Source organism: Papaver somniferum, chromosome 10 (assembly GCF_003573695.1).
Source record: "Papaver somniferum cultivar HN1 chromosome 10, ASM357369v1, whole genome shotgun sequence".
Lineage (NCBI taxonomy): Eukaryota > Viridiplantae > Streptophyta > Magnoliopsida > Ranunculales > Papaveraceae > Papaver > Papaver somniferum.
The window spans coordinates 60101697-60125657 of record NC_039367.1 but is presented as its reverse complement, the minus strand read 5'-3'; the positions used below and the strand labels follow the sequence as shown (position 1 = coordinate 60125657).

Sequence of the window (23961 nt, the reverse complement as noted above, 5' to 3'; positions counted from 1 at the left end):
TAATCCAAACTTGGACGTAAAATTACATGTAAATAAAATTCTACGGTTGGAATTAATCCAAACCTGGACGTAAAATCACTTCTAGTTAAAGAGTAATCTAGACATTTTGTATATGTGTTAGGATATCCCATAATCACTTTTTGGACATTAAGATCTAAGTGAAGTCCCTCTATTGGAGTGTGACGCCCCAATAATAGCCTTCTTTTGCTTCCCAAGTATGGGATTGACTTTTGCTTCCGATATTAGACGTCCAAGGAAATTTTGGTTCCGGCTATGGGTTAAGGGTAAATGGGTACCCGTTAACAAGATTTTGGGGTAGGTGAGATACTGGACTGACGGACAGAAATGGCTGCTATTGAGTTTAACGTGCGCCCTCTCCTCCTCTTTTAAAAATCAAGTTATTGGTATTTGGTAGGTAAAAGCTACTTACTTCTTTATTCCGTAGAAGAAGAAGAAGATAACCAAAACCAATACCAACTTCCCCATCTTCTTCTTCTTCATCATCATCACAAATCCAGGAAATGGCGCAGGCGCAAGTTAGCAACATCAGTAAGGGTTTACAAGGTTTTTGTAGTAAAGATCTTTCTAAAACCCAGAAACCTAGTACCATTTGTTCAGTTTGGTTAGGATCAGAATTAAATAAATTGGGTAGTTTTGGTAAATTAAAGTATCAAAGAAATGTGTTTGATTCGATGAATTCAGTGAAGGTTTCATCACCATTCAGGGTATCTGCTGTTGCTGCTGCTACTAAAGAGAAATCATCTTCAAGTAGTTTACCTGAGATTTTATTACAGCCCATTAATGAAATCTCCGGTGTTGTTAAACTCCCTGGTTCTAAATCTTTGTCTAATCGGATCCTCCTGTTAGCTGCCCTTTCTGAGGTAATTCAATTTTCAATTTTGATTTGGTTGATGTTTATATGTTTTCAATTTGATAGTATTGATGAATTAATTGGGTCTTGGGTGTTGGATCTGAGAGGTTATAGATATGAATTTGGTTTTTTGAACCTTGGGGTTCATGATTGTGAATTTCGTTTAGTTGATATATGGGTGATGATATAGAATAAGAAAAACAATGCACTAACCTTAACCACTGTTTCATAAATGGGAGAAATGATTTGTTCAAGGTATGACACAGAACCATTACCACCAGTACAGCTAACAGTTGGCTGCGCCTCACCATGGTCCAATATCACATTCAGCTCCTTTGCCATATACATACCAAAGAAACTCGAGTCTAAGAAGGCAGACGTTTAATTTTCAAAACTCAAGCACGTCATTAAGTCATAAACTAGATTAGAAGGCTTGGAACTCATCTTAGTTAAAAATTATGCCAGCGAACCTATAATACATGCTACCTTAATTAATCAAATTGATTCTTTTTTTATATCAATGCATAATGATAGAATTAAATAGGCATTAGACAACTTACCAAGGAAAACAAACATCTATGTGGCTGTTACTAGAAATATATCGATCTTTACGTATTTGTAGAAAATCTGAATGCAGGAGACCTAGTCTCAGTCATAGTTACCGGATAAATAGGTTTAAGTGACTAATTATCCTACATAGAGTGAAGGAGATACTCACATGGTGAAATATATAACATATGCATTCTGGAAGAAGGCTGACATTTGCATCCTCCTGACAAGCACAGAAGTACAGAGAAAACAAAAAGGAGTTTTCTGTCCTTGTTTTCCGCTTCTGAACTGTTAGAAAGTAAATACTGTCAGTTTCAATATCAACAGATGAAGAATGGGAAATATTTTTGAAAATACATGAGGATTGCCAACTTCAGGAATTACCTGTCCGGCTGTCCCAAACAGGGAGTATCTGCAGATATTTGCATCCTTTGATGTGATTATCAAGTACTTTTAAGAAAACCTCAGTAACAGCTTTCTCATCAATCTTCTATTAAAAATTCAGAAAGAGTACTGATCAGATTTAGCAACAACCTAGCCCCATAATCCAGTATCTAACTTAACTGTTCCTGATATCGCAAAATAGTACTTTTGAGTCGCAAAATAGTGAGTGTGATTGGTAAAATTTGGTTGAAGTTGGAAGCATCTTACTGGATCAGCTTTAACAGGTAGGCCAAGACGAGTCTGTGTGTTTGCAATAGAAAGAATTACATTCTCATGCTGGTTCCTGATATCGTCTTTCTGCCAACAAAAAAGATTGAAAAATAAATTACAGATCAAGATTCACTAAAAGCATTTCCGAAAAGAGAAGCCATGCTTATATTTACAAGGAGAAGCTACATTGAAATCTGATTAACTAAAACAGTTTTAAATCTCGTTGACCAGAAAAACTACTGGATATGGAAGACGAAAAAAATGCATGAATGAATTGTAAATACTTCTTGCTCACAGGACATTTTGTTTGCCATTGTTAGGAGTCATTTTAGTCACCAAGAGAGGGCCCCGACTTAGCTTTTGGTTTTATGGATAAAACAAACTAAATGTAGCGAAGAATGTCTTAGTGCGGTGTCTAACCCTTGGGGTTTCAATGGATACTCGGCTGGTTATGTTGCTATAGAGATTTGAGATCAACGTGGATTCTGAAATTCCCTTTTAAATTATATTACACTGCGTTCGGGTCATAAGGACTCGTACATTACCTCAATAAAAGATCATATTATACATCGAATCATACTACCATTACACTGCCTCTGAGACATGGATTCATACATACCTTTGAGTCATATGAATTCATACATTGTCTTTAGAATAAAACAATGTATTTCTCTACATTTCAGCTCAACATTTGTTTCTCGTTTTCTACTCTTGCATTTCTGTCGACGTAAATTTTGCCTTACATAAGATACTAAGTTAGTTTTGTTACTATTAACAGGGAACCACTGTGGTAGACAACTTGTTAGACAGTGATGATATCCATTATATGCTTCGTGCTTTGGAAACCCTTGGGTTAGGTGTCAAAGAAGATAAAGAGAATAAAAGAGCAACTGTGGAAGGTTGCAGTGGGAAGTTTCCCGTTGGAGATGTAGCAAAAGAGGAAGTTGAACTATTTTTGGGGAATGCCGGTACTGCAATGCGCCCATTGACTGCGGCAGTTGCTGTTGCTGGTGGAAATGGCTGGTACGACTTTTGTCTATGTTTTGTAACTTGTGAACATAATTGTGTAGGGACAGTTTCTTCTTGGCACATTGATTGGGAAACAGGTTTTTTCCTGGCTACAGAAAGGAGAAGTCTTTTTGTGCTACTTTCAGTATACGTTTATTTTTTTCAATCTGAAGCTTTTCTTTTGCTTGAATGACTTCAGTTACATACTTGATGGAGTCCCACGTATGAGAGAAAGACCAATCATGGATTTGGTTGTGGGTCTAAAGCAGCTTGGTGCAGATGCTGATTGCACAATGGGCACTGATTGTCCCCCTGTTCGTATTAATGCCAATGGAGGTCTTCCTGGAGGAAAGGTGAGGTTTACTGACACTTGTATTTAATTTGGTTCCAACATAGATCAAGCAATAGGAAAGGGGAAGTGCTAATTTATCATGTTTACCTTTCATGCATGATGTAGCGAGAGTAATGTCAACATCTTTTACTCTGAAATTTTCAGCCAAAACAGATATGTAAGATCCTGGGTCATTTACTTGGGTTCAACCAACTACAGACCAATAAACTTTGAATTACCCGAGGTTTACTTACACTTTTTTGTTGTACTAATTTGGTCCAACTTTCAACATAGATTAAACAATAGAGATGGGGTATAGTGCTAATTATCATGTTTATATGCATTTCATGCATAAAGTAGCCAGAGTAATGTGAATATCTTTTGGTTGGAAATTTTCAGCCAAAACAGATATGCATGGTCATGGGTCATTACTTGGGTTCAACCAACTATAGGCCAATAAACTTTGAATTACCTGTGTCACATGGTAATAAACATGGATACTGAAGTGAAAGGGTTAGTTTCGGAAGTGTCTTCCATTAGATTGAGAAAATTTGTCGTTACCTCAGAATCTATTTGTTTTTGAAGTTTTAATGGAGGATTTGAATTCACATGAGTTTATTTTGAGCCATTCAGGGCAAAGGAAGTTATCATGTCGAGCTTCAAATTTTGATCCTTTAGACAGTTGTTTTTTTGGGTCTTTGACATCTAGGTTGCTCTTTAATTTAGTTTATTTACCTTCTGCTGATAACTTAAATTTGTCCAATAGATCTTAATTGCTCACTGGTTAGGTACTAGATATTCTTCAGTTGAAGACTACAACCTACTTTATAGCTTTGCTTGAAGTGTTATAATTGTTGATTTCAAATATATGTGCTTCTTGTTTCAGGTGAAACTGTCGGGGTCTATTAGTAGTCAGTACTTGACTGCCTTGCTTATGGCAGCTCCCTTGGCTTTAGGTGATGTGGAAATTGAGATTATTGATAAACTTATTTCGGTTCCTTACGTTGAGATGACCTTGAAACTGATGGAACGTTTTGGAGTCAGTGTGGAACACAACGATAGTTGGGACAGATTCTTGGTGAAAGGTGGTCAAAAGTACAAGTATGTTCGTCCAATAAGAGCTCGCAACCTTGTATTCTGTTTTCTCTATATTTGTCTTTTCTTACTAATATGTTGACACCACCAGAACCATAGTTTGCTGAAACTGTTGAAATCCAATAAACAAAATGTCTTAACAGATCTCCAGGGAAGGCTTATGTAGAAGGGGATGCATCGAGTGCTAGTTACTTCCTTGCAGGTGCAGCAGTCACTGGTGGAACCGTCACTGTTGAAGGCTGTGGAACAAGCAGTTTGCAGGTTCATTTCTGCTTCACATGTGATCTCTGTACCTGGTTTCCAACCCTGATTAGTTTGCCCAATTTATATTTCTTAGATCACTTCGCCTCACTATACATTTTCTTTCTCTTTCCTGCTCAGGGTGATGTAAGATTTGCCGAGGTTCTTGAGAAAATGGGAGCTAAAGTTACTTGGACAGAAAACAGTGTTACTGTCACAGGACCACCCAGAGATCCTTCTGGAAAGAAACACTTGCGCCCAGTTGATGTCAATATGAACAAAATGCCTGATGTTGCCATGACTCTTGCTGTGGTTGCACTTTTTGCTGATGGCCCAACAGCCATAAGAGACGGTAAGACTTATGTTGTGGTGATTCAGATAGTGTAAAGAAATTAATTGAAAAGTAGAAACTAACCTTACTTGGACGTTTTTGAATTAAGTAACAGTCAATTGAAGGAGATTAGAAAACTTTTTTTCACAATCTTACAATTACCGTCCCTTTTCTGTCAGTGGCCAGCTGGAGAGTCAAGGAGACCGAAAGAATGATTGCCATCTGCACTGAATTGAGGAAGGTTGGTTTTCTTTCATTGACCCTACTATCTTAATGTTTTGTTCCGGTTAGTTGATCACATTTATGAATATATTTTACATTCCTGTTGTGATGTCCAGCTTGGCGCAACAGTGGAGGAAGGCCCTGATTACTGCGTGATCACACCACCAGAGAAATTGAATGTTACAGCAATTGACACTTATGATGATCACAGAATGGCCATGGCATTCTCTCTAGCTGCCTGTTCTGATGTTCCTGTCACCATTAAAGATCCAGGTTGTACCCGGAAAACTTTTCCCGACTACTTTGAAGTTCTTAAGAAGTTTACAAAGCATTAATCAGGGAAGGTCCTCAAGAGTATAAGATGTTTGTCATTTAGGTCAAACACACGAGTGCTAAGAGCCTAAGAGCCATCTGCGGCTGGCGCTCGCTTATGTGCAATATTAACAACAGTTATTATCCTACCTTGTTGTATTCTGATAATGGCTTTTAAGTTTAGCCACTTTTAGAGGTGATGATTATTTTTCCAAAATCTACGTGATTTTTCCAAGTTGGCGGCTTTTAACTAGAAAAAGAAAGTTTGATTGTCTACGTACATTTTCGCAAGCAAAATCATGTTTAATCGATGCATTAGTCTACACTACATAACGTGTTTTTGCTTAAACGAATGGTGATTACTGCATATATATATAGCTCTCGGTCATATGGTTTTGCTTAAAGGAATGGAACAAATTAAGACGGATAATAAAATGAACTGAAGTTTTTGTCTCATGCAAGGAGACCACAAATGGAAGCTTCAAAGTTGCTAAAATTTTCAAAAGATGAACCTAACTCTCTAGACGAAATAAAATTAGAGATAAATGTTTAATCTCTTTTATTAGATTCCTATTTTTCCACTGAATGAGAAGTGAATGACCACTGATGGTTTGAATGACTAGCTTTATATCTGCTTCTATATGAATTCTTGAGAGCTCCATCCTCTTAGCCCAATACAAAGCCTCATGAATAGCCATACACTCCACATATTCTGGACTTAATGCTCCAGTTCCATGAGTTCCTTTGATTCCAAAGACGACCACCTGTGAAGTCACGCATAACAATGCCAGTTCCAAATTGGTTAGTGTAATGATCAAAAAATGCATCAACATTAAACTTAATAATACCTTCTGAAGGTGGTTTCCATCTAGAAACTATGATATTATTAGACATTGAGCACAATGTATGATCAGTAGCATGCATATGAGAAGCAAGGTGATAATGGATTTTATGCACAAAGTTATGAGATTAAGTGATACTCCCTGAAAAACTACATCACATCTATCCTTCCATATTATCCAAGCACCAATCATTACGGAATAAATCTATTTTTCATCATCAGCAGGGTAGGGGGAAGAAAACTAGCTAATAACCCATTCAGGAACTTAGTTACAATTGGCTTTGACTGAATCAATATTAATGGTGATGCCTCTCCATACTGTTCTGGCATGCCTACAATCAAATAAAATATGCTCCATTGTCTCTTCAGCACGACCACAAATATATTTAGTATCATGTTCTTCATTGTATGCAGCTCTTTTACACTTTGTGGAGTGAAGATCTCTTATGCATTTCCATGCAAAGAGTTCGATACGTTGAGCAACTCTGCAACTCCACGGAGCTTTCCAAACTCTTTTGTTCACTGCAACCCCATTAACTAGCACTTCTCTGTCATTGAAAGTCAGCATTTTGTAGGTGCCCTTTACTGAAAACTTATCATCCTTAGTTGGCATCCAAACCATTTTCCTTACTGAAGAAAACTAGCTAATAACCCATTCAGGAACTGAGTTACAATTGGCTTTGACTGAATCAATATTAATGTTGATGCCTCTCCATACTGTTCTGGCATGCCTACAATCAAATAAAATATGCTCCATTGTCTCTTCAGCACGACCACAAATATATTTAGTATCATGTTCTTCATTGTATGCAGCTCTTTTAAACTTTGTGGAGTGAAGATCTCTTATGCATTTCCATGCAAAGAGTTTGATACGTTGAGCAACTCTGCAACTCCACAGAGCTTTCCAAACTCTTTTGTTCACTGCAACCCCGTTAACTAACACTTCTCTGTCATTGAAAGTCAACATTTTGTAAGTGCTATTTACTGAAAACTTATCATCCTTAGTTGGCATCCAAACCATTTTCCTTACTGTTATCAACGAAAAGACCTAGAATCTTGAGGGAAGTATCAACATCAAAAAGAACATTCAACAAGCTGATATTCCACTAAGATGAATCAGGAAGAAGTAGTTCTACGACATTATCATAGAAACAAAAATGATCACTCATGGGGATAGGTGGATGATTCATACCACGGATCCATCTATTCTTCCATATTTTTGTCTGCCTGTCATTATTAATTTCCATGAAGTAGTTTTGTTGTGCAATAAGCAGACTTTTTGTTATTCCATTCAAAGTATATGAGCAGTTCTTGGTTGTGATGTTTTGATGAATAATATCTCATGTTTTGAAGTACTTGTTTCGCAGCACCCGAGTCATCATATTGTTGGGTTCATTGCATATTATCCATGCAAGCTTAGTGAGTATAGCTAAGTTAAGTTTTTCTAGATCTCTGAAAGCTAGTCCACCCATTTCTGTAGGCCTACAAACATTTAGCCAAGCAGTGGGTTATGGCCTCTATTACTGCTATACCCCCAGAAAATTTTTCTTTTAATATTTGTCAGTTGTTGAAGAAGATTTGCCGGTAACTTAAATGTTCCCATCTGATAAATTGGGATATGATTAAGAACATGCTTAATCAAAGTGCCTCTTCCTGCTTGAGAGAGAGATATAGAATACCATGTAGAAAACCTGTTTTCAAAATTTTCTTTTATGCTTTTGAAAGATTCTTGTTTTGAGTGACCAAGAATAAAAATAGATCCAAGATATTTTTCTTTTGAGCTCATTGCTTTAACTCCAAGAATTTGTCTTAGTGTCTCTACCACCTCATGCTTAGTCTTCTTGCTGAAATGAACTTCACTTTTATCAAAATTTATAACTTTCCCAGATATGTGAGCTAAAGTTATGAAGAAGTTCCAATAAATAGTTAACAGAGAAAAGATTTGCTTGAGTAAAGATCAATCAATCATCTGCAAAAAGCAAATGATTAATGGCTGGTGATAATGCAACCACTTTAATATATTTAATGGTTTTATCCATTTGTGCAGCTTAGAGTTGTCTTGAGAGAAACTTCATAGCAAGAATAAATAAGTAGGGTGATAGTGGATCACCTTGTCTGATGCCTCTAGATGGTGAGAATTATTCGCATGGCGATTCATTGAGCATAACTGACAAAGTAGTAGTACTAATGCATTGTTATATTAAATCACAGAAGTCATCACTGAAGCCAACCTAAGAAAGAACTTTAAGCAAGAATGACCATTCTAACCAGTCAAAAGCCTTAGACATGTCTAATTTCAGAACCATCCATCCAGTTTCTCCTTTTTTCTTCTTCATAGAATGAATAATTTCTTGTGCTATCACAGTGTTATCACTAATCAGTCTCCCTGACACATATGTAGCTTGAAAGGGTGATATAATCTTCTCCATAAGTGTTTCATTATGTTAACAAGGATCTCAGAAATAATCATGTAAAAGTGTTGAATATACCAATTGGTCTGTAATCAGACGCACAAGTACTTTTCTTCTTTTTTGGAATTAAAGAGATATAAGTTTTGTTGATCTGCTTGAGGATGTACTTAGTTTCAAAAAACTTTTTAAACATAAGACACACATCTTCACCAACATTAATGCTCCATTGGCTTTTATAAAAACAAGCTTGAAAACCCTCAGGACCTGGTGCACTCCAGTTCTCCATGCTTTTAAGCGTAGAGTGTATCTCTTTATTTGTAGGGATTCTTGTGAGAGATAAATTGTACTCTCCTGAAATAATTATTGGCAGAATGTTGTACAGACCTTTATTTATGACTTGATTGCTGAATGTAATGATGCTTTTAAAGTGTCGAGTGAGATGCAGAGAGATTTGTTCCCTTGACTGCAACCAATTGCTGTTAGTGAATAAGCGGGTGTCTAACAACCACACCCAATATTTCGTTTAGCAATATGTATGGACTAATTCCAATATACTAACAAGAGAATCAACTAGACAGTTAGACTCAATCTCATAAAAAGTATATCAAAGAGTTATATCTCAATCTCTCAAATAATAATTTGCAAGCCCGATTGAATATAAGAGAGATACCTTGAACGGTACCAAAGACCAATGTTCAAGGAGCAATCAATTTCAATCAACAACCAAAGGTTCGATTTACCAATTGATCGATACAAAGCACAACCTATGATATTTCAATTATATAACAAAATATAACGCAGAAAAGAAATAACACAGACACCAGAAGTTTTGTTAACGAGGAAACTGAAAATGCAGAAAACCCTCGGGACCTAGTCCAAATTGAACACCACACTATATTAAACCGCTAAAGATACTAGACTACTACAAACTAAGTTCGGTCTGGACTGTATTTGAACCCTAATCAATCTCACACTGATTCAAGGTACAATTGCGTTCCTTACATCTCTGATCCCAGTAGGGTACTACGCACTTTATTCCCTTAGATGATCTCACCCACAACTAAGAGTTGCTACGACCTAAAGTCGAAGACTTGATAAACAAATCTGTCTCACACAGAAAAGTCTATATGAATAGATAAATATGTCTCTCACAGAAATACCTACGAGTTTTGTTCTGTCTTTTAATAAATCAACGTGAACAGGAACCAATTGATAACCCGGACTTATATTCCCAAAGAACAGCATAAAATTATCAATCACCTCATAATAATCTTAATCGATTAACGAAACAAGATATTGTGGAATCACAAACGATGAGACGAAGGTGTTTGTGACTAATTTTCTATCTTGCCTATCATAGATATAAATCTCAAGCCAATCTTATGATTGCACTCAATCACGATAGAAACAGCAAGATCAGATCACACAACTACAAAGAAAATAGTTGGGTTTGGCTTCACAATCTCAATGAAGTCTTTAAGTCGTTAACTGATGGGCTGTCGTAGGCACCACAAATTAATAAAGATATTTCCCACTAATTAACTGGTAACATAGCGGTAGTAAGAGATCGTTCCCATAGAGAGCTGTATAATTGATAAGTTATTTGATCAGCAATATAAAATAAATAACAAAAGAGGTTTTGGTTATAAGATAATTATAAAGACAATAATAAAGAAAAGAGATGATTAAGGAATTCTTCGCCGTTACCAAGCGATAGTTGGATTAGTGTAATTATAAAGAGACAATAATCGATCGTTCGTAAGAACCATTCTTCATCAACCGTAGAATAACAACTAGATCATTGTTATCCCCAAAAAACTCCTTCAAGATACAGAAGTTCTCGACTACCAGATTCCATCCAAAGAACCACCAAGTAATAGATCACTCAAGGTGTAATCCAATCGAACTCCTTAAGCTTTGTGAATTTAGGTTGATCCCAGTAGTTAAACTCTTAGATCAAGGTTTACTTGTTGGTATTGTCTTCACACACGATTGCTCCACAGAATCCCTCTGTAAGGTCTCGCGATTTCTACTTGTGTAGAGAGTTAATCGACGATTACTTATCTCATAACTTCTACTAGCAATATTGATCGCAGTCGTATGCGTCAAAAATAATTCACTTTCTTACTCAACAAAATATAAATGAATTACAAGGTAAGGAAGAGTTCGTTTCCACAGAGAGGCAATTGTTGTTATAAAAATTCTAGTTTCTTAGTAACCAATGGGGGGATTTTTGTTTTATCAAAATAAACAAAGCAATAAAGTAATGAAAATAATTGAAAATAATTATAGAGAGAGATATTGGTCAAGGAGTTCATCTTCTATCTTAAACGAGTGCTTGCATTCATGATTAAAATTACAATTTAATCTCTTCATCATCAAAATCCTAGAGTATCGAGAGAGCAAGATATTCCATTAATTTCCTAAGTTCATCAACACACCCATTAGAGTTGCATATGTGAATTCTACCTAAAGAATAACCTAACGCCTTGCGCTAATTAGGTTCAATTCCTATGAGCATTAAGTTTCGGAAATAGGCTAATCAATGCAATTGCCATACATTGCGCATAACAATTCAGACAATGGTCAAACTCTACATATGATCACAAGAGTGTATCACTATAAACCGTGATCATATCATGCTACTTGTATTCAGGGTTATCACTCGATGAAAAACCCTAAAATAACTATGGACGAGGATGCAAGTTCAATTAATTGGCCACTTAACCAAACAAACATCTAATCCTATCATAATATATCAATCATATGATTATTAAAAATAGTAGAGATTTGAACGATAATCAAGAGAGAAAACTAATGCATTAATCAAGCACAAGTTGTGGATATAGGACTACATCCTTAACCAATAATATTAAATTAGCTTCTCATAACTATGGAGTTCATCATAATCAATAATCAAATAAAGAAGATGAAAACAAAGCAAACCCTAGTAGCGTAAACAAAAGTGGCTTTCTCCTTAGCTCCAAGAATAATACGTGTTATTTCCAAGTTGTAGAAATCTTCCCTTTTATATTTCTTCTTAGACCAAGTCTTCAAAAGTCCAATAGATAGAAGTCCTCCAAGACCATGTGTGAGAAAGACCCATGTAGAAACTATGCAGTATCGTCGGAAAACTGGTGAAAGTGTCGGAAGTTGGACAGAGAACTCATCGGAAATCATCTTAGGTGACCGGTAAAGTCAACAGACCCCGGTCAAACACGTCAGTTAACCGAGTCAACACGGTATAGCTCACTGAGTAAAGACGAGTCAACACCGATTCAACTATCTGACTCGGCTAAGTTGGTCTGGACAGGCCATTGCAGCTTGCACATGCCATACTTCAGTCATGCGCCACGATGGTTGAACATCCCGCGCATCCAGCACCTATAACCTATTTCATTCATCATTATCACATCCTGCAACACCCATTCATGTAGCTTCACAATTGCAATTTCTCAGCTCCATTGAACCACTTTATTAGCACCCGCAATACACAGCCATTTCTCCATTCTGCTCATTACATAGCATCACCTCCAACACTCCATTTCAGCCGAGTCTTATCAGTCCTGCAATCTCAGTTCAACCACCACTGCAATACCACAACCTAACTCTCCAACAACATACATTCATCTTGTTATTTCCTGGAATTGCAGCTCAGTCACAGCTTTGGCAACCTGTTAGAGCATAGCTTGGTCGACCTCGCATGCGTTGCTATCTCAAGCATGTTTGTCAATGTTAGTGATCAAAACTATGAGTCTTGATTTCTAGCCTACATAACTAAGTCTCGGATTAGGATAGAAAAGTGTAGTTGAGCTCAAGGACTTCATGGCGATTCATCATACAACGACGAAGATCTATACAAGGAACCGTGGAACTTCATCAACAAAAAGGTATGTGGAGACTTGAACTTATCCATCACTCAAAAGTATATCTATTCTATCTCCTACTTCTTATGAGACAAATGTCGTATGCTATATAGACTAAATAATATACATTTGACATTTCGAGCTGAGAATTCATTGCTTATCTTTTATCTCGAAATCGTGTGTTGGTAAAGCGTTTCGCTTTGATCAAGTTTATCTTCACCTAGTGGCGAAAGTCATGAAAAGTTTCAATCACTTTGAGAATTGCTCTGACGTGAATAGGTATGTGAATAGCGGATACATAGCGTCCTTTGAGAATGTCTCAATGATTGAAATGAGAGTTTAGATTACATAACCATGTATTGTTTGAACCGAAGTTTTCGAACTTTGTTAATCAAGAGAAATCGGGAGGATTGTGGAATTGGCTTGCCAAGTCCGCAAACCCAGTCCGCAGACTCAGTCCGCGAACTGTCGGAAGTTCTCGACCGAGAATTTCTGCTAGATTTTCCAAAACTCGTTTGTGTGCTAAGTCCGCGAACCCAGTCCGCGAACTGGCGGAAGTTCTCTTTCCGAGAATTTCTGCTGAGTTTGGAAAACTCAACCGATTAACTTAAGTCCGCGAACTAGTTTGTGAACTTAAAAGGTTATGATCTAAAGATGTGCTCTGAACATGAAACATTAAATTACTAAGGAATGCTTTATGCAAACTGTGGATATAATGTTTATGAGCCGATTCAATCGAATCGAATCATCTTTGTTTCAATTGTGTCTTGTGTAGTTACATAAGATCTCATAACAATTGAACAACTCTTTAACTAGTTCATTTGAGTCAATTGAACTAGTTATGGTGAAGAAGAACAAGGTTAATATGAAATGCTCATATGGTTAACCTTTTGGGTTACTATGTTGAACCAACATACACGTACACGTTTTGGCATGGTTTTCACAAACCCAGTAAACGTCTACCCAAGTGTGTGTGACAAGATAAGTTTTCGATCTAACGGTTGAGAAATATTAGCTTGAATCTAAATCAGGTTTTCATCTAACAGTGAATAAGGATTTCTTTGTACCTAAGGGAAAACCCTGATTTGAAGGCTATATAAAGGAGACATCTAGCATTGTAAAAAACCAATCCCCACACGTCTGTGTGATACTAGTGCGCTCGCTAGAGGCGATTCTCCTTTAACCTTTGGTTTTCTTCTCTATAACCAGGTTAACGACTTAAAAACTTCATTGGGATTGTGAAGCCAGACCGATACTACTTTTATCGTAGTTGTGTGATCTGATCTTGCATCTTCTACGTACGAGTACAATCGATTGATTGGCTTGAGATCGTGAGAGTTCTCCGATAGGAAAGATAAAGAAGTCACAAAAATCTTCGTCTCACTGTTTGTGATTCCTCGACAAACCGCCTGTGTAGTCAGGAAGGATTGTAGAGAGGTGATTGATTAATCTAGGCTGTTCTTTGGGAATATAAGACCGCATTATCAATTGGTTCCTGTTCACCTTGATTTTATATCTTAATATGGAACAAAACCTAGGGTTTATCTGTGGGAGACAGATTTATCCTTTATAGAATTTTCTGTGTGAGACAGATCTGTTTATTATCAAGTCTGTGATTTTGGGTTGCAGCAACTCTTGGTTGTGGGTGAGATCATCTAAGGGAATCAAGTGCGTAGTATAGTCTAGTCCGAAGTTAGCTTGGAGTACAACTGTACCTTGGATCGGTGGGAGACTGATTGGGGTTCAACTATAGTCTAGTACGAAGTTAGCTTGGAGTAGGCTAGTGTCTGTAGCGGCTTAATACAGTGTGTATTGAATCTGGACTAGGTCCCGGGGTTTTTCTGTATTTGCGGTTTCCTCGTTAACAAAATTTCTGGTGTCAGTGTTATTTCTTTTCCGCATTATATTCTATATAATTGAAATAATACAGGTTGTGCGTTCGTGATCATCAATTGGAAATCCAACCTTTGGTTGTTGATTTATATTAATTGATCCTTGGACATTGGACATTGGTCTTTGGTACCGTCCAAGTTATTCCTTGTATTTGATAAAGACTCGTTATTGATTTTAGCTTGAGTAAAAATCAAATCAAGAGAGAGATATTAACTCCTTGAGATACTTTTATCTAGATTGAGTCTGACTGTCTAGTTGGTTCTCTAGCAAAGTATTTCGGAGTTAGTCCATACAGATTGCTAATCGAAATATTGGGTGGTGTTGTTAGACCCCCGCTTTTTCACAACCAACACTACCAGTTCATTGCCTGCAAGTGCACAATACTAGCACCACCAATTCTGTGTCAGTGCCTTCACTGTCTCAAAATCCAACAGAACTTCACTTCATAATCACCACCAATTCCTGGCTCTTATTGCTATAGCTTCTCCGCAGAAAATCCAGAGCACCTGTATCTTCTCTTCAACAACCACTAAACTGCAGCTGCAAAATCACCATCAGCTGGACACACAACTTCTCCATTTCTTGCTTGTTCTTGACTGCAAACCACCAGTTCCAGTCATTACAGCTCAACTTAACTCACTGTCTTCAATATAACTCCAACAACAATTGAGCTTAACCAACAATAACTTTTATCTTAGGCCAAAACAACATCTCAGCTTCAATTTCGCAGCTCCACTGGATTCATCTCAGTTGCAATTCTCAAGCACCTGCTCACCAATCTCAATTCATCTGCATCTCCTCTACAACATTACCACTGCACTTAAGACCTGCAATCTCCTAGCCATTTCAGTTGCACCATCTGTTCTTCCCATGAAAACTTCAGTTCACCTGCAACTTCATGATAAACCAAACCCATAGCATCAGCCTCATATCACCACCATCACCTTCCATTCATTGTTATCTGTGGCAACACCAACACCACCACCACAAACCATTAATGCAACCTGCACACAACCAACACCAGTACCACCTTCTCTGTAACTAGTTTAATCACCACAGACCCTCCTCTGTTGCTTCAATTGACAACTAAAACTCCACCAGATTCATTCAAACAAATCCAAAATCAAAACAAATCTGGATGCAACCCAACAACACCAGCATCTGTCACCAGATTCACCACTGATTCGAGCCCATTAATTCTTGTCTTCAAATGTTGTCCTCAACAGCAGCAGTTCATCATTCTTCTAATTCCTCTTCCTTGCAGACAAAATCAATCTTCTCAACTGAACCCTAAATTTCTCGATCTGAATCAACCAAAATCATTTCATAACCCTTCAATTGATCTGCAACTTCATGTAATAATCAACACAAATTAGAAATTCAACACACCCATTTGTTAATTCTTCATAAACTGTCGATTCCTTCTCTCAACTTAACACAACATCCTCCATTGATTCTTTACTCTCATATCCCCTTTTCTGTGTTCATCATATCTTCCACCATCAGCAGCAAACGAATCCTTCATCTCCTCTTCTGCAACCAGTAAGCTTATCTACCTCAAATGTCATCTTTGAATCTCCGAAATTCTGCTCCTCTTCCTCTCTCGTTTCTGAGTAGTGGTGCCGCCATCGGACAGAGACGTTAATGATGAGAAAAATAAATTCCTCTCTGAATTCTAGGTTTCCTGTAGGAATATGAAAATGAAAAAAGCCACCCTAGTAGAGTAGATAAGGGCCAACCAACTGACAACCCCTTTTGTTCACCTCTATGCTCCCAATAGCACTGCACATGGAACGATGCCTTCTTGCTCCAAATGAACGCGTTCTTCTACTGTGAATTCTTCCACCAACAACATTCGTCTCTTACTTCTCAGATTCACTTCTTCTCTTCAATGTCTCTTCATCACTAAAGCTGTCGTACTTTTCAGACAAAATTCGCATCACTAAAGCCGATATGCTTTTCAGACAGAGATGAAGAAATAAAAGCAAATAATGAGAAATAATTTCGCCTCAAACACCATTTGCACCTTTTTTCCTTTTAAGCGACGTTTCTTCTTCTTTTGTTCCAAATGACTCCAAAGTACCTAACCACTCGAAAGCAAACATAAGATACATATTTTACAAGAAAACTAGGCAAAGAAAGCATAAACAATAGATAAATATCAAGGTGTTTTCGACACCTATCAAATTCCCCCACACTTAGACTTTGCTAGTCCTCGAGCAAATAAAAAAAAATTCTTAAAACATACATACAACTCTGTGTCGTCGAGGCTACGGTCACACTTAGCACGTATAACAAGCCTTTGAACCCCTAGGTGTCCCTAGTGGACGATTTATAGTCTCGTGAAGATTTATAAGAGGTGTACCTACAAAACCTTTACTTCCAAAATCCAGCTACCTGTGAAAAGTCTAAAAATGACACTAAACATTTTGTAATTGGCATACTATCAATGATTACAGGAGGAAGTACCCACTTTCAAATCCAATTCATAAATTAGTAATATAACTTTATCAGAAAGTTGAACACAACCACAATACTCGGAATCGAATCAACCACAATCACATGAAAAGATTAAGAAGATGGATATAGAAAGTAGATGGTGGCAGACTGTTGACTAAGGTGAACGGTGTTTCCCATATCTGTCTGAAGGTCACTGCCAAAACAAACCTAAAAATCCTATTGGATTGAGCTACTGGTCTGAATTCTAATATCAACACAGCTGGCATATACAAGGGAACCAACAGTCGACAAACTTAATTCTAGATAAATTCACTGACATATATAAGGGAATCAGTGATCGATTTTATTCAACACAATAATAATATTTTTTTCTTCTTATTTTTCTTTTCTTTTTTCAATTTTTTTTTTTCAAATCAACAACATAATTGGATCTTTTTGAATCCAAGCGCATGATTCTTGTCAGCAGATTACATGATAATTCTCATGGATCCTGCATTCCAAGCTTGTTTAGGAGACAGAGACAGGGAGAACACACACGTATTGCCATCCAAGTATCAATTTTTTTTTTATATGTACACCGTTTGGTCAAATTGGTCTGGTATTTTTTTTTTGTAGTAACTCAATCACTCTATTTCATCCTAGCAGTGATAACAATTCGATGTTGGTGCCCCACCAAATCACATAGAGAAATAATAGATAAATATGGAAAAATAAAAATAGAACGTGATATGGTGACGACTCCGAGATATGGTGACAACTAACATGTTATTTATTTTTATATTTTGTTCGTTTTCATATGAATATACTATACTAATGGGTTCCTCAACTCCTATGTTTTCATTAGTGTAAGGCACACATTGCTAGATTTCGGAGTTTATAAAGCATTTTTTTTTCTTTTTCCTATTTTTTATTATTTTTTTATTTATTTTTTTGTCACTAAAGGCATCAAATCAACTAACTATACAAACATATAAACATATAAATGCTCCTCCACACTTAAACTTTACATTGTCCTCAATGTAAAATTTAGTTCATTCAAAGTAAAGTTTAAGGTGTGAAATTCCGCAAATGATATGCAAAAACAAAGATAAAATGCTTAAAAATAAAAAGAGAAAGATACAAAACCGATGGGTTGCCTCCCACTTAGCGTTTGGTTTAAAGTCGTCAGCCCGACTATCTCCTCGCATGCTAAGGCTCCTCCAGAGGGAGTACTTCCACAAGGTTAACTCCTTCCACGACTTCCGAAGAGAAGTTCTCATAATATGGTTTCAACCGGTGCCCATTTACTTTAAGTTCATTTCCTGTAGCTAAATTACGAATTTCCACTCCACCATGAGAAAAACACATAAAAGGTCCAATCTAACGTGACCTTAATTTACCCGGAAATAATTGCAAACGAGAATTAAACAAAAGCACTTTCTGCCCAATGCAGAATTGTTTCTTTGTGATCATACTATCATGAAATGCTTTCGTCTTTTCCTTGTAAATTCGTGAGCTTTCAAATGCATCATTGTGAATCTCCTTTAACTCTTGGAGTTGCAACTTCCTTTGCTTTCCAGCACCATCCAACTCCATATTGCATTGTTTAATAGCCCAAAACGCCTTATGCTAAATTTCTACGGGTAAGTGAAAAGGTTTACAATACACAAGCCTAAAGGGAGACATCCCGATAGGTGTCTTGTATGCGGTTCTATATGCCCACAAAGCATCATTGAGTCGTGAACTCCAATCCTTCCTTGTTGGATTCACCGTCTTCTCTAGAATGGATTTCACCTCTTGGTTGGAAACCTCAGCTTGTCCATTTGTTTGTGGGTGGTAAGGTGTTGCAATCCTATGCGACACATTGTACTTCCTTAACAAGCTTTGCAAGAACCTATTTTTGAAGTGTGAACCTCCATCGCTAATTATAGCTCTTGGAATTCCAAACCTTGCAAAAATGTTTGCTTGCACAAAATCTGAAACAACTTTAGAATCATTAGTTGGGGTGGCCTTAGCTTCCACCCATTTCGAGACATAATCAACAACAAGCAAGATATAATAATTCCCACTAGAATTGACAAAATGGCCCATAAAATCAATTCCCCATACATCAAAAACCTCAACAAATTGAATAATAGTTTGTGGCATTTGATTTCGAGCACCTAGATTGCCCGTTCTTTGTCACCTATCACATGTGGTACAAAATGTATGTGCATCCTTAAACAAAGTTGGCCAATAGAAACCACATTCTAGTACCTTGAGAGCGGTTCTCTTGCTCCCAAAGTGTCCTCCACAAGCATATGAGTGGCAAAAAGACAAGATAGAATTAAATTCTGATTCGGGAACACACCTTCTTATTACTTGGTTATATGGTTTTTTTATGATGTTATAGTAATGAGGTTCAAACTCTCGGACTTTTGAAGATTAAATTTAAAGATTTGATAAAATTATATATACACAAAAAATATTAACAATGGGTGAGAGGTACTGGGACTAAGGATTTGGCCGAATTCACTACACAGGGTTCATTCATACATTCTTTGACAATTTAAAACTCAATAAAATTAACATGGACTCTGATTTTGCCAAGATAGATTCTCAAAACATCGATTGTAAGTCCTAAGCATGATGTATCAAAACACCTTAGCTAAGCATACATCATCAAATTAAATAACAACCAATTAATTCAAATCATATTTCAATTTTAAATTAATGCAAAAGTCATAAGAAAGAATAAAATAAATTTACCCGTGTATGAAATTCACCCTCCTCCGTCGTCCCAGTGTTGGGTTTAGCTCATCATGATAAAAACACGCTCAAAATATTTATTTATTGCTCAAATGGTGTTTACAATGAAGAGAAGAAGAGAAAATGGTGTAAACAGCTAATGTGCGACCCACAGGAAGCGTCACAAAAGAACGATAAAAGAGAAGTGTTATTGTCGCTGTGGTTCTAAGACCCACACCTACGACCCACGCCTGTGAGTCTGTTTCACTGTTGATAAACGATTGTCCTTGCGAGTTTGTTCTTCGTGTTCTTCATCATCACCAGGAGCAAAAACAGAGTTTCATCAACTCTTGATTTCTCGCTCCTGAGCTCTCCTATAGACCCCAAACTCTCGAAACCCCTTCTAGGACACCCAGGGAACCTATTTATACCTAACATCGACAAGAAATCACGCTCATTAACTCTCCATGATCCTCCATTACTCGGTGTTAAAAGAAAATATTTTCCGAATATTTTCTTCCCTGAAATGATTCTCCACGCGTAAACAGCTTCTGATACTCCCTTATTTAGCTTCTACACGCATCTTCAATGACTAAGTGTCATCCAAACACGAGCAGCACACATCAAACTTGCTGAAAATCCGTGAATATCATTTTGAAACACGTGTTTCCCTGATTTCTTCCACGTGATAATCCAGCCAAATTCAGTCGAAACAATCACCCATACCAGCTCTGTTATGATATATTACATCTTTCCACAAAGTTTCAGCGATTGAATCGCACAAAATCACATCCAAATGCAATCGAGAAAATTTTCCAGTGAAGAGCAAATATTTTCCCGCCAAAATATTTTTTTGAATTTGTGAAGAAGGTCACCCCTTATCCAGTGGTCGCCCCCTTATCCGTTGCTGGAGTCCGAATAACACATGTCCCTTGGGGTGCCTTTAGTAATTTTATGGGGTGTTTCCAACACTTTTTCTGGGTTCCTCCGGTGCATTTCTGGGGTGTCTTTAGTACTCTATCCTAGGGTGTAAAACACCACTTTTCGAGCCAATTTCGCCGCAAGAGCTTATTTTTCCAAAATCATCTACAAAAATATAAAATAACACAATAAGTATTTAATCGAGTCTAACAATACAGATCATTGAGAACAAAATAGACACATAAATGTGTCTATCAAATACCCCCAAACTTATTATTTGCTAGTCCTCGAGCAAAATTTATTTTTGAAAAGTGACCGAGTTAATCTCGGGTGGGTTCATCAGAGGTGTACCCACAAAAAACCATTTACTCCAAAACCTAGCTATCTACGCAGAACCTTGGAAGGCACTAAAGAATCTCCTTGGTTGGCATACAAACATTGACTATAGGAGGAAGTACCCTGATGCGAAATTCCAAAATTCATATATAAGTGACAGAGCTCTACTCAGATAGTTTCACTATGGACATCATAACCGGAGTCAAAATTAATCACATAGATAGATAATGAGATGGATATAGAAAAACATAGATGGTTTTGATGTTTACTAGGTGAACGGTGTTTCCCATATCTGTCTGAAGGCCACTACTAGGATGAACCTATCCTAATGGACTGAGATACCGGTCTGACTAATATCAACACACTGGCATATACAAGGGAACCAGTGATTGACTACATAGAACATTTTTTTTTGATTAACGGCATGAATAGATCTTTTGTACCCAAGCGCATGCTTCTTGTCAGTAGATTACATGATAGTTCCCACGGGTCCTGCATTCCACGCTTGCTTAGGCGACGGAGACAGGGAGAACACACACACATATTGCTATCCAAGTGTTAATGTTTATTCCGATTGGTCTAATTGGTATGGTTTCAATTTTTTTTTCATCTCAGTCACTCTATTTCACCCTAGTAATGGTAAAAAGAAGAAGAAAAAAAAGTGATCAGGATTCTTTCGATGTTTCCATCACGAGGATATGGCGAAACTACCATGTTTTTTTTTTTTTTTTAATTCTAACATCTGAGCTCTGTGCTTTTATGAATAGACTATTCTAGATGTTTCCATCTAATCAGATTGGTTCCTCAACTCCTACAACCAAGATGTTCCCATCCACTTAGATTGGTTAGTGCAAACCTTAATATGCATAAATTTCTAGGCTCTGGAGTATAATAATTTCAACTAAAAAGTTTCTCCCATACCCCCAAACTTAAATCTAACATTGTCCTCAATGTTCTAAAGATGAAACTAAAAGCATGAACAAGGGGAAACTGTTACCATTTTAAGCGAAAGAGTTAAGGAAAGATATTACCGTGTTGCATGAGCATGGGATACCTCCCAAGAAGTGCTAAGTTTAAAGTCTTCAGCCATACTTAGGAAAAGATTAGTCAACTCGAACCATAAAGTAACAGTCGAAATAACTGTGGGTCTTCAAAACTAAATAGAGCTGACCAAAGGAAGCTGCAATGAACCAAGAAAGTGAACAAGACTAGCATGCCCTTACTTAGTTTCCTGATTAAGAAATTTATATCTAATTGTGGTTCAGGTTCAGGTTCTATGAAAGGGTCTAAATAGAAAATTTTCATTGGCTGCGTTTCTTCATAGGTGGGATCCGAATCATTAGGTCCTAGAGTCTGGAAAAACTCAAATATGATCTTAGAAGCGCACAATAATAACCTAAATAACTGAGGATCCTCTAAGTCAATAAGATTTTACTTACATAATTGACCACAATGAGAGTAGTGGTCATTCTTAAGCAAATGTGTCGATTCTAATTTCCTAAAGCATTTAGGTTTAGTCTCACAACTTAATATTCGGCACATTTGGAATATAAACGTTCCCACAGTTGGAAGAAAACTATTTGGTGGGAAAACAAAGTCAATCTGGGGATCATATCCTGGGCAAACCACATCAACCATAGGATGGGTTTCTAACGACTGAACTTCTTCCTGGACAGCATTAGGTTCGGGAAAACGAGTATGAAGGTAATCTTGTAAAATTATCGAGGCAGAGATATCAAGTCCTAAGTGAAGGGACTTTCTGAGAGTTAAAGGTAAGGCACTAGGAAGGTGATAATCACCCCCAAACTTAGAGTTTTCAGTGTCTCTAGATAGACTAGCTACAATTTCCTTAATTTCTAGATCATTGGAATCCTGAAAATAGTCAATTGCTCCTTCGAGGTTATACTCAAGCGACGCATCCTTACTCATATTTAATAGCTCTACGAGTTCATTTTCTTCGTCTAAGACTATTGTTTCTAAGTCGCTAGACTCTAAAACAACATTTTCGGAATAAACCCGTTCCTCTAAAGCATTATCGGCTTCTTAATCAAAAGGAAAAACTACATCGTCTAAAACGGTGGTATCCCTAATCAAATACTCGTCCTTTTGAATAGGTGAATAATCATAAAAATTATTTGGATTTGAACTAGAATCATTATAAAGCTCAATTGGATTAATAGATTCCTGATCACTATGCCTACACATTTCAGATTCTTCATTACTACTATCCTCATCATAATAGTACGAAGATGATTGAACCTTATCTAAATAAGTAGTGTCTTTTATTCTAACCTCGTCCTCTAAATTAGGAAAATATTCACTAATGATATCAAGGGTAGAATTAGAAACATTATTTTGGAAATTTAGATCATTTCGAGCAGCATTAGCTAACTGTTCAGTTTCTGCCTCTAGACGTGCCTGAATTTCACTGAGCATAACACTTATACGTTCACTACTCTCGTTTATCATCTCAGAATACCGTGTACACTCTTCTTTTAAACTATTCATTACAACTAAACGTTTATACGTCCTTTTAATCCGTTGTTGGGTCTCTTCTAGAGAAGGAACAGGTTCAGAAATATCATAATCAGGACTAGTTTTTAAGTAATTTTCCAAAAACGCGTAACTAGTACTATAATGTTCCTGATTTTCTTGCTCGTAAGACCAATTCGCGTGTGGATAGTAATTGGGCTCACTATGGTATGAACCATAACCTTGAAAAGGATGGCGTTCCCAACCACTATTCCCAACATGGTCATAGAAAGGATGATGTCCATATTCAAATTCAGGTCGATAATCATTGTATTGGCTTCTATCATACCAGTTCGACATTCTTAATTGCAAGGGAATTCTACACAATCACAAACAAGGCTGACTCGACCAAATCAAACCTATAAAATCTAGAAAACGACAA

The 23961-nt window shown here is 37.0% G+C and overlaps 1 protein-coding gene across 1 annotated transcript; it reads left to right on the top strand.

The window, feature by feature from the left end:
- The first annotated feature begins 410 nt into the window (after positions 1 to 410).
- On the top strand, positions 411 to 5924 carry LOC113317662 (3-phosphoshikimate 1-carboxyvinyltransferase 2-like). The gene is made up of 8 exons (XM_026565800.1): positions 411 to 881; positions 2853 to 3097; positions 3282 to 3435; positions 4300 to 4514; positions 4652 to 4769; positions 4890 to 5100; positions 5259 to 5320; positions 5418 to 5924. The coding sequence occupies exons 1-8, from the start codon at positions 522 to 524 to the stop codon at positions 5634 to 5636; spliced, it is 1584 nt and encodes a 527-aa protein (XP_026421585.1). The 5' UTR covers positions 411 to 521; the 3' UTR covers positions 5637 to 5924.
- The last annotated feature ends 18037 nt before the right edge of the window (positions 5925 to 23961 follow it).

Bases quoted from the DNA above. Each gene is read 5' to 3' on its own strand.
- LOC113317662 (XM_026565800.1), top strand. From the start codon at position 522: ATGGCGCAGGCGCAAGTTAGCAACATCAGTAAGGGTTTACAAGGTTTT. The intron at 882-2,852 runs GTAATTCAATTT...TACTATTAACAG, and splicing joins TGTTAGCTGCCCTTTCTGAG to GGAACCACTGTGGTAGACAA. The intron at 5,321-5,417 runs GTTGGTTTTCTT...TGTGATGTCCAG, and splicing joins TCTGCACTGAATTGAGGAAG to CTTGGCGCAACAGTGGAGGA.